The following is an 18973-nucleotide window of genomic DNA, read 5'->3' as shown; positions in this document are numbered from 1 at the left end:
CTGTACCACAAAATCTGAAGTGACACTTGTACACTAGTTTTAATACTCAGTAACTTTAAACATATAAGTGACAAAATATGTACCCAATAAGTCATTAATGGTAAAGTGTTATATTTTTTAAATAATCTATTAAAATCGTAACAACACGAAAAAGTGAAAAAGAAAAATGTTTGAGTACCAAAAATTATTTAGACTCATTATGAATAATAATAATTATTATATTATTCGCTCGATCTATAATATCTCTATGTAATCACCCATGGTATTACGTGACTCGATAAAGTGAGGGTGTCCGCGTAGTCACTAGTGGCGCTAGTGTCGCGCGTCGCGGCGGTGATCGCGGTCGCGGTCGCGATCGCGGTCGGTTTGCGGCGGGTCGCGGTCGCGTCGCTCGCGATATCGCTCATCATAGTAAGGAGCCGCAGTTGTGCGACTCTTTGCCGCCGCATCGCCGGCTCCGCCTTCAGCCGCCGGTTCCACTGGCGATTTGCGTGGCCTACAAAAAAAGTTAATGATAATAAGATAACAACACTGTGATATTATTGAGGTAGGGTACAGTAGAAAATATCCTGTTCAAAATCTGGAGTAGCCCAACTGGAACTCGACCAGAGCAAAGATAAATAATACAGCTCTGTACAGTAGTGTTGTGTTCCTGTGGTGAGTAAGATGGCAAGAAATCCTGGGGGGGAGGGGTAGCGTCGACAACGCGCTTTAGATACCTTTTAGGGTTGCAGGTGTTTATAGGCTACGGTAATCGTTTACCTGATGGGTAGTCTCGTTTGCTAACCTAGTCATACAAAAAAAAGAAAGACCATGCTGAAAAGAAAAATTTACTCACATGTTGTAAGTTTGTAATTTATGAACTTAAGCTACTCAATCAATTTCCCTCACTTACCGTTCTTCCCGACTGTGTCCCCTGTTATAGTGATCGGTACGTTCCCGGTCTCTAGATCTAGACCTGTCGCGTTCCCTCTCACGGTAATCTCTATAATACCTGTAAATAATATAATAAATTTTATTGACACCTATATTATGAATCTTCAATTAACAACAGAAGGGTGTGGAAATATATGATTTTAAAACGTTTCATCGGATTATATTATCTAAGTCTTACGTATCACGGTCGCGTTCACGATCCCTCGACCGTTCCCTGTACCTGTAATCAAGTGATTACATTGAATTTCATACAACGAATTATTTTAATTCCCATGTGTATACTTTTTAAATAAGGATAGTGCGACTTTGGTTTAAAAGCGAATCACGGACTAACAGCTATAAAATATTACTTTTCTTCAACCGTAAATCTGCAAAGAAATTTGTCGCGTTAGAAATAGTAACGACCGAATCGAACTGAACGTATCTCAAAAATTTACTTAAAGAGGATACGAAAACTATGGACTAAAATCGACAGTTTTTATTCATAAAACGTTGAATAAATACGAAAAAAAAATATTTATGCAGAGTAATAAATTGTTTAATTGTAGAGCAAAACTTATCAACCGGATCTTATCCGTTATAAATTTTTTAAGATACGCAACTTTGTAGTTGCTCAATTCACTAGCAGTGTCACGAACTTCGGTAAAGTGGGATGTGACTTGTTGTTTTCTAATGTTTACGCGAATTTTACTCATTTAATGAAACAACTTTTTTTCAGATTTTATATCAAAAACCAAGCATAATCTACCACAGATTAAAGACTCAATTAGCACATTCTGCGTAGATAGGACTAAATAAAATATTGATGTATGTCGGGTAGTGTCGAATAACTTAGTAACGTTAGGACGTCTGACACCTCAGTCCTCCCGTGACCATGGTTGCTGTAAAGTATCCGAAACGTCGGGAATCAAAAGTTAATAAACCGCGATAAAATCCGAAAAAAGTTGTTTCATTAAATGGGATGTGACTGTTAGAAGTTTTGTATATATATATAGTATACTTTTACTTGATGGCAAACAAACTCATTGAAAAAAAAATATCCAAAAGAATACTTGAGACAAATTTTTCAAAATTTCAAAGATTGATTCTTTGAACAACATGATTTCTATTGAAATATTAAAGTTTAACTATCAATTCATTTACACTATGGCAAACCACATGCTTGATGTGCGTCCATTTTTTTTATTTCAAGAAGTTGAAATAAAATAAAATAAAAACCATTTTTAGAGGGAGCTTACTGCCAATTAGTTTCTAAAAGTATTGAGTGGTTTTAATTTTAAAGGTATTTTTGTAAGTTAGAGAGAGAGAGAGAACAAGAATAGGGTACTAACCGGTCCCGATCATCTCTGTCCCTTGATCTATCTCGGTATCGCGAGGCGGATCGTTCTCTACGGCGCGGCGCGCGGTGATGCGCACGTGCATCTCTTTCTCTAGATCGCGATCGACGTCTTTCGCCTCCGTAAGATTTGGTCTCAACTCCGTGTAGGGTGTCTTGTAGCGATGAGATTAGAATCTTGCAGCGATCGTCGTGCGCCACCTGTTTTATATATTTTTTATGTAAATAAAGTTTTAAGTTAGTAACATTGTAGTTTAAAAAAAAAAGATAATTGTAGCATTTTATTTTAAAACGCATTTCCTTTGAAAATGCAAAGTTATCGTTAAATTATTTACTTGACACTAAAAAGTTTTTAAGAGACAAGACCTTTTGTAAAAAAAATTTTAATTTAAAGGAACTTAAGGAAACCAGTGTTTACCAGTGTGTGCCAAGATGATTTATCGTTTTAAATTGAAATAGAAGCAATGCGCAACTGACATTTTCACACTTCCTGAAAAACGTCCCTAAAAATTAGAAAAGTCAGAATATAACTCGTTTATGGGTAAAAACGACCGACGATCTACCTAAGATTGCCGGTGTCGGCTGGATGAGGATTGCGGAAGACCGGGATATCTGGCGCGAACGTGAGGAGGCCTATGTCCAGCAGTGGACTGCGACAGGCTGAAGTGATGATGATGGGTAAAAACAAAGTACAATAAATAAATAAATAAATAAATATTTACACAATACACACACGGTCGTCTGTTCCTAAAGTGAGCAACTTAATGCTTGTATTATAGGTAACAGCCGACTGGTATATAGCTACATATTTTTTTTTTTTTTCGATAAACATACTTATAAATAATACATATATAAATATATAAATAAATATTTATATTACACCCAAACACGGGGTGGGAATCGAACCCACAACCCTCGGAGCAGAAAGCAGGGTCACTACAAACTGCGCCAACGGGCTAGTCAACAATAAGCTCACCTTGCTCTGTTTAATTAGAGATATGGCCGTGACGAGCGTCTCTATAGCGGAGGCGTATTCGCCCGCGGCGGCGTCGCTGACGGCGCGGGCGATGGCGCTCGAGGACACCGTCCTGTTGCGGCTCATGACCTCCTCGAACTCCGCCTCGCTGATGGCGGGCAGCGGGTGCGCGGGCAGCGGGTGCGCGGCGTGCGCGTGCGGGCCCAGCGGCGCGCTGTGGTGCGCCGGCCGGGCCTCCACGCCGGCCGGGTAGCTCTGTTTTTTTTTTTTTTTTTTTTTTAATTATGTGATATACTAATTATTTTTATTATATTTACACTTATTTGCTAACTACAATATATATACACTTATTTTCTAACTACAATATATGTACACTTATTTGCTACTTACAATGTACACTTAACCTATGTTATTGTTAGTAGTTAGGTACTTTTTTTTTGTACTTAGGAATCGTTTTATCCATTTAAATTTCTTTTTTTTTTAATTTTTATTAATATATTATATGACTAATCCTATCTTATTAAGTAAATATATAAAGGGTATAAGTATAAGGGTAGCTCTGTTCCAACAATTCACATTTCTGCGTCAACTTTCCCTTCTACTCTCATAATACTATGTGTAACAAAGCCATAACTAGTGTAAAAAGGGTAAATTATAGGTTCTACTAGGCTTCGTTCATGTATAGATTTGTCCGAGTAGTTTTTTATCCTATGAAGACCCTATATCCATTTTTCTTTTAAATATCTCCTACACATACACCTAATATTATACCTAACATCATACATACACCTAAAATCCTTATTAATGTGTATTTTCTCCCCGTTTATTACTTCTTTATGCACTTTCATTGAAACTAACAATATAAAACTATAACGGGATGGAGATATCTAACAAAAGTTAACTATTCCAAGTATATATTTACTATTGTATTTTTATATATTATCTTTGTGTGTTTTTGTCTTAGGCAAGTTAACTTTTCTTTCAGGCAATCTTGTGCGGGAATTGGAACCGAACTTGTACTCCCACTATAACTCCAAATAAAGCAAAGTTTAAGTACTCTGATATTGGCAAATCCGCAAGGGAGCCATTTCAAGAATAACATTAAATATTAGGCTTCGTTCATGTAGAGATTTGTCCGAGTACTTTTTTATCCTATGAAGACCCTACATCCATTTTTCTTCTAAATATCTCCTATGTACAACACACAAACTTGTTACGGTTTTATTATACTACACTCGCGTGCAACTGAATCGACTCAAGCCGTATATTGGTATAAAAATTGATTTTTAGAAAAATGGCTTATCCGATTTTCTTGTTCTTTTTTTTGTTTGAAAGCCTAATCCTTTCTCTTAAAAAATGTTATCCTAATGAGAAAAATCGGTTGAGTATTTACTGATAAAATTTAATTTGACAAAAATGCATAAAAAATGAAGAAAAATGAACACAACAACATAATGAATAAAAAAATTATTTTTGATAGAAGTAAAGTAAATTAAAATTTTCAATACTTTGTATTGCCTCCCCTAGCTTTTATAACGGCTTGCATGCGATTTTTCATTGATTTTATCACTTTTTTGATAAAATCTTGAGGTATCGTATTCCATTCTTCCTCTAGCGTAGTTTTGAGCTCGACGATGCTTGATGGAGCCGTATCTCTAGCTCGTACCCTCCGTTTGAGTTCATCCCACAAATGCTCAATGTAATTCAGATCAGGACTGAGGGCTGGCCACATCATCGTCCCAATTTGCACCTCTTGAAGAAACTGGCGAGTAACACTTGCTGTATGGCACCGAGCATTATCATGCATCAATAGAAAATCTTCTCCTATGTACCCTGCATAAGGTACAACATGATCGAGGAGAATGTTTTCCACGTACTTTTGAGCTGTTAGACCACCACTCCGACCACCACCAGGCACGAAAACAAGCTCGGTCTTCCCTTCATGTGATATTCCAGCCCACATCGTGACTGAACCACCGCCATATGATACTGTTTCAGCGAAATAGCATTGCGAAAACTATTCCCCTGGACGCCTGTATACTCTGTCTCTTCTGTCATTGCCATGGAGACACATTCTGCTCTCATCAGTGAACAGGATGGAGCTCCATTACTCAATAGTCCAATTGAGGTGTTCACGAGCAAATTAAAGTCGGGCTTGACGGTGACCTGCGGTCAGTTTCGGGCCTCTGGCTGGCCGTTTAGGAGTTAAATTGGATTTCTTCAGCCGTCTTCTAATTGGCCACTGACTGACAGCCACTCCTCGAACCCTTCTGAGCTCCTGTTGCATATCAACGCCCGCGAGATAACGATTTCTCAACGAAGTCGAGACAATGAAGCGATCGTCCGTCTCAGATGTGCTCCGGTGTCCATTGGTTTGTGGTCTCCGAACGAAGCTACCGGTCTCTTGAAACCTTCTGTATACTCATGAAACAGCTGATTGGCTCATGTTAAGTTTACGAGCGACTTGCCTTTGATTATGGCCCGCTTGCAACAAACCTAAAACTTGGACCGCTGCATCTGAGATATTGTCTATTGGATCGCGATTAAAATACTGGGAGCTTAAGGAGATGTATACCTGTCAACGTTTGACGAATGATTGATAAGAAATATGGGTCACGTGAGCTCTTATACATGATTTAGTCTCGCAACTCATGGGTACCGCAACGGGTAATTTCTGTAACGCTCATGTTTGACTGTATTTATTTAAAAAGTTTTTTCATTGTTTATTTGAAAATGGCTATATTTATGAAAAAAAAATATATGTCTTTGGAATAAAAAAAACTTTTACAAAAATCGGATGAGCCATTTTCCGAAAAATCAAACTTATATACCAATATATGGCTTGAGTCGATTCAGTTGCACGCGAGTGTAGGTTCAAACTGTAAACTTTTTTCGCAATTAAATTTAAAAATCTATTTAGTATATTAAAAAACGGTAACTTACATAATAATCTCTAAAAAACAATTTATAGTTTCGGCTATCATCACACAGTATATACCGATTTTGATTCGACTTTTACCAAAAGTAAATTATTAGAAGAATAATTAAAACTTACCGTCGGAGGTCTTCCATATGGTTGCCTAGCGCCAGGAGGGGGGCCTTGTGCCGGCGGTGGTGCACCGTGAGCCGGATGTCCGTATGGAGCACCTGGCCCTAGATAAACAAAATTTATTTTTATTAAAATTAATAAAAATAAAATAAGGCGAAAGCGTGTTTTGTGGGCGCTAATCTGGCAAAAGTAATTAAAATTAAAGTAAATCACCTTGCGGCGCAGGCTGTGGAGGCTGCACTTGTGGCGCCGGCTGTACGGGCGGTTGCTGGCTGAAGAACGCTGGGTTCACGTGAGGCGCCGGCGCACCTCCCACGCCTGCATACGACACAAACATCGTTTATTTCAAAAAGAAAGCCTATATATTTCATATATAGGCTGATTTTCATAATGATTAGTAGATATAAAGGAATGATTTGACAATTTCAATTTTATAATTCAACTTATTATGGATTAATTAACTAGCTGTACTCGTCAAGCGCACACAAGCCTGCGACTTGGGACGCCGAAGATCCACGGGCATCGCCCGGACTTCGAAGAGGACGAGATTAGTGCAGCGCTCGGGCAGCTTAAAAACGGGAGGGCCCCGAGGGATGACGGAGTTACCACTGAGCTCCTTAAAGCCACACGGCGACCTGTCCTAAAAACCTTGGCAACTCTTCAACGCCGTCATCCACCGAGGTACCACGCCAGAGGCGTGGTCCAGGAGTGTGATGGTGCTGTTCTTTAAGAGAGGCGATAAGTCTCTGATATTGAGGAATTACAGACCGATCTCACTTCTGAGCCACATCTATAAGCTGTTTTCGAAGGTTGTTACGAATTGTCTCGCCAGAAGACTCGATGAATTCCAACCATCAGAGCAGGTTGGGTTTCGAAATGGCTACAGCACCGTGAACCACATCCATACTGTTCGGCCGATTATTCAAAAGACAGAAGAATATAATCAACCGCTGTGTATGGCATTTGTAGACTACGAAAAAGCCTTCGACTCTGTCGAGACTTGGGCTGTCCAGGACTCTCTGCAGAGATGTAATAATATAAACTGGCAATATATCGTGATACTGAATTGTATCTAAGACGCGGCGACAATGACCGTTCATGTCTAGGACCAGAGAACAGGATCTATTTCCCTCTGGGGTGGGATAAGACAGAGAGATGTAATATCACCGAAACTGTTTACCACTGCGCTGGAGGATGTCTTTAAGAAATTAGATTGGGGAGAACGAGGCATTAACGTCAACGGTGAATTCATCTCTCACCTTCGTTTCGCCGACAATATTGTCATCTTTGCGTTGGATGAGTTAGGCCACATGCTGGCCAGCCTAAACGAGTCCTCCCAGCGTGTCGGTCTCTGTATGAACTTGGACAAAACGAAAGTTATGTTTAACAACCAAGTCATACATACCGAGACCGGTATCGGTCGATGGAACCCTTCTCGAAGTTGTTCAGGATTATATTTATCTAGGCCATACTATTCAACTAGGCCACAACAACTTCGAGAAGGAGGCCGACAGGAGGATTCGGTTGGGCTGGGCGTTTGGCAGACTTCGTCGAGTCTTCACTTCGAAGATTTCGCAATGCAATACACGTCTTCGAGCAATGCGTCCTGCCTGTGTTAACATACGGAGCCGAGACGTGGACACTGACGAAGGGACTGGTCCACAAGTTTAAAGTCGCTCAACGTGCAATGGAACGGGCTATGCTTGGGGTTTCTCTCAAAGATAGGGTTAGAAATGAGACTATCCGCGAGAGAACGAAAGTAACCGACATAGCCCACAGAATTAGCAAGTTGAAGTAGCAGTGGGCTGGCCATATGTGTCGCTGTGTGGATCGCTAGCCGTTGGAGTAGACGGGTCCTGGAGTGGAGACCGCGTCTTGGCAAACGGAGTGTAGGACGTCCTCCGGCTTGTTGGACCGACGATCTACGTAAGATTGCCGGTGTAGGCTGGATGAGGATTGCGGAAAACCGGGATTTGTGGCGCGAACTTGGGGAGGGCTATGTCCAGCAGTGGACTGCCATAGGCTGAAGTGATGACGATGATGAAATCAACTTATTATCAAATACTTCTTTTCTATTAGGGCACTTAACTCTACATTATATAATCAATATTTTTAAATGTATATAATATACCAGGGTGTTGAGGTAGTGGTGCAGGCCCTCTAGGGGGGCCTTGTTGATGTGGTGGGAGCTGGTGATGAGGGGGAGGCATACCCTGCCCAGGAGGCTGGAAAAATTAGTTTTTATTTACCTTACCAAAGAAAATCAACATTCATATCTTATTTGATATCTATACAAATATAATAAATAAAATTGGAGTGTCTGTTTGTAATATTAAAATGTAAATTAATGTAATATTAAAAAGTACATATACCAAAATATTTTTTTTTTCAATTTTTATCTGTCGGTCTGTCTGTCTGTTTGTTCCGACTAATCTCTGAAACGGCTGGACCGATTTTGACGGGACTTTCACTAGCAGATAGCTGATGTAGTAAAGAGTAACTTAGGCTACTTTTATTTTAGTTTTATTTATAACTTTGCGAACTGAACAATAACTTTTTTGTTAAATTCCACGCGGACGAAGTCAAAGGCACGGCTAGTGTACTATATTAATATTTTATATATATATATATATATAACGAAAGATATGACAAAAATCTTAGTGCCAAAGCCTAGTCGCAATTGTTGACAGTGAAATTAATTGATGTTCTAGATTCTAACCGTGGTTCGCCATTCGGTGAACCCTGTGGTTATGGTCCACATGGACTCAACTAGTCTTAAAAAACACTTACAGCGTGAGGTGGAGGCATCTGGTGAGGCATTTGGTGTTGTGGAGGGCCGTATTGCGGCGCCGGACTGGGCATGTGGTGCGGACGAGGCCACTCAGGGCCCGCGCGAGGCCCTGGCCCAGGTCCCGGCCCACCGGGAGCCCGCTGCATTTGTGGGGGGCCTTGGAACTGGAGATAGATATTGTATTATATGATTGACTAGTGGAATGGAGCCCTTAACGACGAAATATATAGAATTATTGTTTTATCATTTATCCCGTCGAGGGCCCATAACATTAGTTAACTTGGAACAAGAGACAAATATTCATATGCAATTGGCTAGTGAAGTAAAGCCCTGAACGACAAGGCCGATTATGAGTGTCTATCTACTTAATTCACTAAATAACCGTGGAGTGTCTTGCTAATTATTTTCTGCAGATTCTACATTCCGAATCATTGGTAGCTTTACTTTTAACGATAACCAAAATTCTGAAGTGTAAAATGACAATTCGAATGTGCTTTTAAAGACAATTTGAATAAAATTATTTTTGGTTTTGATTTCGAAACTGTTATCCATGTGGCACTAAAATTGGAAGATAATAGTAATATAAACAATATTGTTCGATATTGAGTCAAGATGGCTTTTAATTTAAGTTACAAACCCAAATAAGGTTAAAATAAAATTCAATGTTTCACCTAAACTTATGCTTAGGCACCGCTCCACTCCTATAAAATAAGAACTAACAAAAACCGAATCTATAAAACATTTTTATTGACCACATGAAATTGCAACCCGCATTGGAGCAGCGTGGTGGATTAAGCTCTGATCTTTCTCCTACATGAGGAAAGAGGCCTATGCCCATTAGTGGGATATTACAGGCTGAAGCGTGTACTTGAAATTCGCGCATAAACGAACTTTATTAAAATTAGTATAAATTGTTATTTAAATAATAAGAATCATACCTGCATGGGAGGCCTATGTTGTGGCGGTCCCTGGTGGGGCGGGGGCCCTTGATGAGGCGCCATGTGATGAGGCGGAGGGCCTTGGTGCTGAGGCATATGGTGCGGAGGCCCGTGAGGTCCAGGGGGCGGTCCTCGGAGCTGGTGATGACCCGGACCCGGCATCATCATTCGTGGACCGTTCGGTCCAGGGCCGTTTGGTCCGCCTCCAAAGAATTCTGGGAATCAGTGTTGTGCTCATAGATTACACTTTAAAGATAACTTACAATATGACGTTTATTCTTTTTAACATTTTGTTTAATAAATTATTCATTACATTGTCAATTGTGCTATTTTCGACGGGTAAAATTAAACATTATGACTTCCGAAGCTCGAAAGTAATATTTCTGTAAGTTTTTAACCGAACAATATGACGTTTATTCATTTTAACATTTTGTTTAATAAATTATTCATTACATTGTCAATTGTGCTATTTTCGACGGGTAAAATTATAAACATTATGACTTCCAAAGCTCGAAAGTAATATTTCTGTAAGTTTTTAACAGACTTTAAAAAAGGACAAGGTTCTCAATTTTTTTTTCTTTTACCGCAAAATTTTTTTACTCTGTGGACCGATTTTAATGATCCTTCTTTTAATCGAAAGCTGGTGCTTATTATGTGGTTCCATTTAAATTTGACTGAGATATGACGAGTACTTTTAGAGTTATCTTTAATAATATAAATTTATTTGACTATTCGTCTACCGTTGTATTACTTGGTGATATAATTGAAGTCGGTTTTGTTTTTCGTGTGCGTGTTAACACAATTATTAAACATTCACGTTCACTACGAACACTTGATTCTACGGCGTATGCAACAACGCCGAAATATGAGATTCAAAATAATATTTATGGTTAGACCCGAAAGAGTAAAAGTGTTATATTAAGAGTAAGAAAAATATATTTACTATCGCTTCGCGTCAGCCTGTAATATCCTACTACTGGGCATAGGCCTCTTTCCCCATGTAGGAGAAGGATCAGAGCTTAATCCACCACGCTGTTCCAATGCGGGTTGGCGGATATATTCCCTACTATGAGTAACGATCGCTATCATGTGTACATGATAACAACCGGGACCGACGGCTTAACGTGCTCTCCGAGCCACGGTGGGGAGACCCACTAGGGCTGCACAAACACCCAGACCACGGCAAACACCTGTATGGCCAATACAAATGTTTGTCATGTGCGGGGTCATGTTGTCATCGAACCCACAACCGCCAGCTCAACAGGTATATCGATTTACTGATGTTAAGTAGCTAAAATACCAATTTATTTAGAACTTTTTTTTAAATGTATCACTAGCCTATTAAATTCTTAACTTGCTCACATGTTAAGCCCATACTACAACTTTCCTGTAGTCTTTTTTTTAAAATAACTGTAACCGCGACTTCGCTCGCATCATTCGCTCATTATATTATAAGATAGAATATACGCCTGCATAAGATGTGCCGCACTATTAAACGTTTCTGTACGTTCCAGTTATTAAATTCAGTACTGAGGGGTTCTAACAGAAACAATGAATAAAATTACTTTAATCTTTAATCTTTCTTTTAAGAAAACAGTGTCCAATTTAGGGATAAAAAGTACCTTGGGTGTCCTAGCCCCATGGACCTCAAACAAATTATTTCAACAATTCTATCACGATGCGCAGCCAATAGACGTGCAGACGAAAACGAAAATAAAAATATATGGTACAGATTTTGCTAATAATTCAGTATATTATTACCTCCAGGGTGTGGGCCGGGTGGTCCGCCAGGGTGAGGACCTCTCATACCTGGGTTGGGTCCAGGCGGAGTCGACCTCGTCTTCGATTGGCTTTCAAATTGGTTTAATGCCTGTTGAACGCATTTCATTTAACGACCTACTTATACCATAAAACTATTAAGACAAACTTTACTTACTAAAAATGTTTTACTGTTGTATAATTATTAAATTTAAGGTGTATATTAAGAAAACTTCGGCTTTTTTACTAGTCAGTTGACTGGATGATAGTGTAATCCAGTGGTTCTGAATCAGTGGTATGTGAGAGAACCAGAATGGTCCGCGAAAGCGAGGTTTGGAGTGTCAGTCTCACTGGGTTAAAACTAAATAATCCAGATTTTACCTCAAAAAAAAACAGTTGGTGGTCTGTGGCAAAACATACATTTGGACAAATGATCCTTCATCACTAAAAGCTTGAAAACCACTGGTGTAAACAAATTTGGTAATTTTAAAATGAGCAATAACTATCAAAAGTTAAGAGGCAAAAATATATTTATTTATAACTAGAGTAATATCTTAAATGCAAAAATTCATCAAAATTTTTGAAAGAAATTTATCTATTGCTTACAGTCTTTAAAATAATTAATAATATTGATAGATAATAATAATAATACGATTTGTAATATATTTGCGATTAAACATTATACATATTTACAATTCCCAGCTTAGAACTAAAATTTACAGATAGTTTTGGTATAAATCATGTCAGTGTGGTATTGTGCCAAGAATGCTGGCAGCATTTTCCCGTTGAATCGCTATGCCGATTCTCTGGGCAAAAAATGCACCAGCCCTCTTGTCACCAGTGGAGGCAATAAGGCGAGGAGTTATCTCATTTAAAAAATTTTTAGCACTGCTACTCCAAGGTCCAAGTGTTTCGACTGCAAACGGCACAAAGATGTTATTTGGAATTAGTGATGAATATTTGTGCCGTTTAGTTGTTTAAATATATTATTTTTCATATATTTTTAGTTATGTCAATTGCTATTCGTATAGTTGCAGAAAGTGTGGGTATACTATTTATACCTATTTTGCTATAGCTATAAGCGCTGTGAAGCGTGACTGTTTCGATGTTTCACACAATATCTGACTTACATGCCTTTAATATCGTTTCTGAAGGAGTAAAATATTAATGATCTGTCAAAAATAAAAATACTAAATTTTGTGGCATTCGGACTTACAGATATGCAAATACTTTTTTAGAAGTATACATAGATTGTGAAATGTTGGCGTGCTCATTACCACTACTTTTAAGTTTAACCTCTCAAAAACGAATAAGAAAAATATTATTAAATTTGTACAGCCGTGACTAAGCTTCTATGAATTTACTAGTAGTTACCTGTTTAGTAGGCAAAGTCACGACGGGGTGTTGTCCATGTATCTCCTTCTTTGGAAGACGGTCCATGATCATCCTGATGGACTGGTCGGAGCCCAGCGAAATGACGCAGAAACCTTTGGATTGTCCATTAGCCCTGTTCTCGAAGAACTTGACATCTTGAAAATCCGTCACGCCGATATCGGCGATCGCGTTAGCAATATCTTGATCGGTTGCCCACTGTAAAATATACGCATCCAAAACTCAGGAAAAGGCTATCGTACAAACGTTATATGCGAAGCGAAATATAAAATACATACTTGACTGTGCCTCGAATGCCTGTGTCGTAATACCTTAATTTTGGTAAACGAGCTTCGAAAATATAAGCCCTATTCAGTACTTTTTTATGCTAAAAGCCCTTTCATGAACTGCACTAAAATTCGAATAAAATTTTTTTCGGTCCTAGCATATTCGGTTGTGGCAATAACGTGTTGCATTATCGAAATCATTTACTTTCGCGCAATCATCCACTTTACCTTTCATTCATGTCCACTTAATATTATTTTAATTATTATTTAGTTAATTTCCACGCTAGGAAAATTTTGGGTCGAAAGGAAACAGTTTTATTTTTTACCATAATTTTATTTTCATCATCACATCATTTTGTTTATTATGATAGGTATTAATGATATATTAAAGAAAAGCAGTCAACATACTGCAATTTAAACAAACCGAACTGAGTGTACCTTAAGTACCAAGGAAGAAGGTAAATTGTATAAATTCTATTAACAATGCGCTTATTTTATAAATTATTTAACATTTTATAAATGAATTAAGATCTTAAAATTTTATTTATTCGTCAAGTCGTTATAAGCTAAGTTAAGATACGTTAGACATTCATTTAAATTTGATGCAAGCATTATTGTCAATATTTTACAGAACCAGTGACTACTACTCACAAGTTTTGTTCAATACATTGAACAATTCAATACATAAATGGAATACAAATTGTGTTATTGTATCGATTTGTACAATTCGTTAATTTAAAAACGCGAATAACAAGCCAAATTAAATCAGCTCAAAGTTGGTAATAGATATGTATATGTAATATTTACATTAAAAGTATTTTATAGTTTATGACCTCATATCATGACTTACAAAATACATTACGAATTTCGTAACAATCTTTAGGCACCGAAGTATAAAACAATACTAATAATGGTTCATACATTACCCAGTTTAAGTTTTAAAAATATACAACATGATTAAGTTAATAGTAATTACACATAATAGAAACAAAAATCAGTCGAGGAACGAATTTAAAACAATGAGCTACAATTTACAAGCTTAAAAATCTTACCTTGGTGAAACCTGACAAAGGAGAAAATTAGTTAAATAGAACATTAAAAAATCAGAATTTTGGGGGTGTTATTTATATTTGGACATGCAGTTAACCAATATTCTGATTTCAAAACAACGCATTTCATTTATCTCAATTAATCAATTTTTTTGGGGCAACATTGTCATAATGTAATTTATTCCTACAAATTTGTGTTTAATTAAACAGTGCTAAAATAATAAGAACACGTTAAAACTAACACAGCTCCGACGCGCTTCTACTAATAAATTACATACCCTTCATAACATTTTTTTTAAAATATCACAGTCTCGTAGTTTATCACTAGTATTATATATGTATAAATGAATTGTTATATAAATAAATAAATGTTGTACACTCATCATCGCACAAACGACCTTTCACATAATCAACACTCACATTATATTGTGTTATGTTTAACCACAAAACAATTCTATAGTAACAACAGAAATTCAAGAGATATTTATAAACTACCGTTATGGAATGTTCAGTATAATTCTAATTATATTATAAACAACACATACAAAAGTTAACTTTTTGTTTTCACAAACAAGTTACATGAATTTTTAAATAAATTGTAGACAGTTCTTTGATCAATATAAGACAAAACTAAATTGTATAGTACAAACCATAACTAATATAAACAATTGCATAAATATCTCTTTTCATTCATAATAACTAAAAAAAGTCTCAAATAATGTGTAAAAATAAAATAGTAACTTTTAAGATTCGTCTATTCTACAATTTGTGAAGTGCAGATTTTAACACTATGGCACAAGTTTTTTTTTTTTTTTTTTTGTTTCAATAAATACCTTAACTGACTAGAAATAATCGCAATAAGATATATTGATGTTCTCTTACTAATTCAATGATGATGATATTATTATATTGCAGTGACAAGAAATAAAAAAAAATCTTATCTAACAGTCAATAAAAATCAATATTTTATTATAAAAAAGCAAAAACAAGTTTTAATATTTCACAAATTAATTAAGTAAAATTATTTTTACATAAAATAAAACTTTTTTTTTTTTAATTATCACAGATGCATCCACAAGTAGGTTTATATTAAATAGCCTGTTTTTGCTGATATTATTGGTATAGCAACATTATAAATATAAAAATGCTAACTGTAACTAAAACATCTAAAATTTTGATGTTTCATATAAACAGAAACAAAAAGTAACAAGAGGCCTTAATAAATCTAAATTAAAATACTGATAAACAATAAGTTTCCTAAACATACTTATATTAGCACACAACTACATTATACTATCCAATTACAAGAATCCTCACATTTTAACTATGTCAATCAGTCTCAAAATATTATGCTGAAATTAAAATAAAATTTAAAAAAATATATGTAATGTTGCTATATCAAGGCAGTATAAAAATATTATCAGTAGCATGGGTTCATGTAAATATATAGCCAAACAATAACCTAATATATTTTCTGTGTCATCATGTTTTATATTCTGCAAAAACATAATGGCACTCACAATAAATATCCAAATGAATCCACCAAAATTATCAATATTGTCTTGTAACTATTTTGTAACATAAATATATGTCACAGGCGTTTTAAACACAATTATTCATAATTTCTATTAGCGTTGACAATTGTTTAACTTTTAAACGTATATTTACAAAATTTACTAACTGCATATCTGAAATATTTTATCGTAGTTAATAATTATGTTTCTTTGACAAATTAACAAACATACAATCTTAATAAAAACTCATTAGTTATAATAATTATCATACATTATAATGTTAAAACAAATGTTACAAAACAATATGGCATATTTCTATAACAACATAGGTATCATTTGTACTTCAATTTTATTTCTATTTCAAATTTCCAGTCATCTGAAAATTGTACAATATTTTAATCTGGTGTAGTTTCATCACTGTTCATTTGGTTATTTATCACTGGGACTACCATCTTTATAACATAATATAGGTAGATATACAAATACTTAATATTGTGAAGATAATTTAAAATACAATATAATGGTACTTGTTTCACACAATAGGTTCAGTACACCGCAGGAAGAATATAATTTACATATTAACTTAACTTATATCTCCCAAATAATTCGTGAAAATACAGAAACACCCTGGTATTAATTTAATAAAATTAGAATAGTATATGACTCAAAAAATATATTGTTAAACAAAACGACGAACAAAATACCACGTTTAGTATTATATTTATGATTACAATAGAAGATTAATTTTCCCATACCATTACAGTAATATTTTAACATTAGTAAGTGTATCTGAATGGTACCTACTAAAAATCACACAAAATATAATAAACTATACGCGAATTATTTTTTTAATACCTAATCGATATTCGAAATATTTCAAGATGGCAGTCCCTTCAAAATATCTGTTTTGTGATAACAGATATTTGTAAATATATTGATAATTAAATTAATTATTTCCTATATTTACATATTTAGAGAAAATCAAGTACAAACCCAGGTTAAATTGCCGACGTAAAGTTGGAAGCGTCGGCCATGATGCCCGTGGCTAGGTGCGTTGTTGTGGTAAGGAGCTGTGCCATTAGTTTCTTCTGGTGGATGCGAGTGCTGCGGTGCTGCTGAGTTTGGCGGCCCATCTCCATCCTCCGGTTTCGCTGCTGGTGCTGCTATTACGTCGTCATATAAATCTACATTTTCCCCCCCAAAGTCATCCTGAAAAACAGATTATTACTTGTGTTACACAAATTTTACAGTAACAAAATTGTTCACCTTACGTAATTATGAAGACAATGAAATATTTAAGACATCATATTAACTTACTTGTCTATTAAAATCAGATTCAATGTCGTCGGCGTATAAATCAATATCCACGCCTCCATCCGCCATTTTGCGATTTAAAAAACAGCAATGACGCCGGCAGTATCGTTGCTTACATGCGCGGCCGGCAACTAATAAGAATAACGGGAACGGGATACATTAGTGTTGCCCACAGGTGTTGCCCAAGAAGCTTATACATTGGTGTTGCCCAAGACTAGGACTGTTGATAAAATATCGATATATCTAAATATCGATATTATTATTTAGTAATATCGATATTTATTACTAATACTTTTTTGGACGATATATCGATAGTTCGATATTGAAATTTAAATATCGATACTCGATATTTTGAAGTATTTTGAAGTAAAACTTTTTTATGCAAGCTTGTCTTGGGGAGTAAACTGGAAATACGTGATGACAGTGTTACGAAAAGTGTAATCGGGCTAGGCGAACGGAAGTTGAGAGGGACACATAAGTTAGTGAAAGTAGAAAGAGAGAGAGACTTATGTTTCCTAACGCTTTCATCGTGTCTAAAGCTTACTCATATTATTTTTAAATAATTTTTATTTTTTATTTTTTCTCGTCAATTATTTAAACTAGAACATCATAAACGTAATCTACTGCACTTTATTTACACTATATTATTTTTTCCTCTTTTAGTTTCTTTATTTACATACCAGCTTTTACCCGCGGCTTCGCTCGAACTGAAGCCATTAAATAAGTAGAGAGGTTTTATTTGTCGTTATATATATATATATAACGACAAAATATAAATATATGTATATATATATATATATATACATATATTTACAAAAAAATATATAATATATTTTAATAAGAAGTATCCTATGTTACTTCTTATACCTCCAAGAATATATGTAGGTATAAAGTTTCACGATGATAAGTAGTTTTCGCGTGAAAGCGTAACAAACAAACACATTCACATTTATAATATTAGTAGTAATTATCCTAAATCAAAATGTAATTTTCATAGGCACTTCTCCACGCAGAGAAAAGGAAAATACTTCATTAAAAGACAGACATGAAGATAAATATGCTCTTGAAAAATTTGTCTAATGCCAATGAATTTTTTGTCACAATTTTTGTTACAATGTCTGCTGAATTAAAGCAGTATTTAGATCAACTGAATATTTCAAGGTCATTAAATACTGGGTTGATAAAATTTAGGATTGATAGTGAACATTTCACTATTGTGCTATCAGAAATAGCTGTTAAATATTTAATTTCTTCTGCTACATCTATAGCATCTGAACGAATTGCTTCTATAATCAATCTTTTAGTGCCTAATCATCGTTATAGTAAAACAATTGAACATATAAAACAACGAGTATTTTTTAAACTCTTACTGAATATTGGTACGCATTATTGTTTTATTAAAATTGAACAATAATTACTTAAAATCTTACATTTTAATACACTTATAATTTAATTTGTTTAACAAATATACTGAATTATAAACTGTGTAAATTATTTTTGAGCCGACTTACGATTGTTTTTTTTAAAAACAAAATCGATGAAAACCAATCGAAAAAATATCGATATATGGAAGTATCGATATTTTTTTCGATATATCAAACTCCGATATTGGTATATTTAAAAATATCGATATCTATGCTTCATGGCCCTACTC

At 35.5% G+C, this 18973-nt stretch overlaps 1 protein-coding gene across 1 annotated transcript; it reads right to left on the bottom strand.

Annotated features, from left to right (window-relative positions):
• Positions 1–312: 312 nt before the first annotated feature.
• LOC123662626 (cleavage and polyadenylation specificity factor subunit 6) lies at positions 313–17546 on the bottom strand. The gene is made up of 15 exons (XM_045597442.1): positions 17514–17546; positions 17323–17468; positions 16999–17214; positions 13159–13374; positions 11788–11896; positions 10027–10241; positions 9088–9252; positions 8429–8522; positions 6511–6615; positions 6304–6401; positions 3249–3503; positions 2268–2473; positions 1115–1156; positions 896–994; positions 313–496 (listed from the first exon to the last, which is right to left on the bottom strand). Exons 2-15 carry the CDS (start codon positions 17386–17388, stop codon positions 313–315), a joined length of 2070 nt encoding a protein of 689 aa, XP_045453398.1. The 5' UTR covers positions 17389–17468; positions 17514–17546.
• Positions 17547–18973: the final 1427 nt, after the last annotated feature.

This window comes from Melitaea cinxia, chromosome 19 (genome assembly GCF_905220565.1).
Source record: "Melitaea cinxia chromosome 19, ilMelCinx1.1, whole genome shotgun sequence".
In the NCBI taxonomy this organism is placed as follows: Eukaryota; Metazoa; Arthropoda; class Insecta; order Lepidoptera; family Nymphalidae; genus Melitaea; species Melitaea cinxia.
The sequence above is the reverse complement of the archived record's forward strand: the minus strand, read 5'-3'. Positions and strand labels throughout refer to the sequence as shown.

What these genes read in the sequence shown, in the direction of transcription:
- LOC123662626 (XM_045597442.1), bottom strand. Translation starts at nt 17,388, where the DNA reads ATGGCGGATGGAGGCGTGGATATTGATTTATACGCCGACGACATTGAA. An exon ending in ACGTCGGCAATTTAACCTGG is followed by an intron (nt 13,375 to 16,998) that starts GTTTGTACTTGA and finishes TATATTTTACAG; the next exon opens with TGGGCAACCGATCAAGATAT. An exon ending in ACCCGGCCCACACCCTGGAG is followed by an intron (nt 10,242 to 11,787) that starts GTAATAATATAC and finishes ACTGATTCCCAG; the next exon opens with AATTCTTTGGAGGCGGACCA.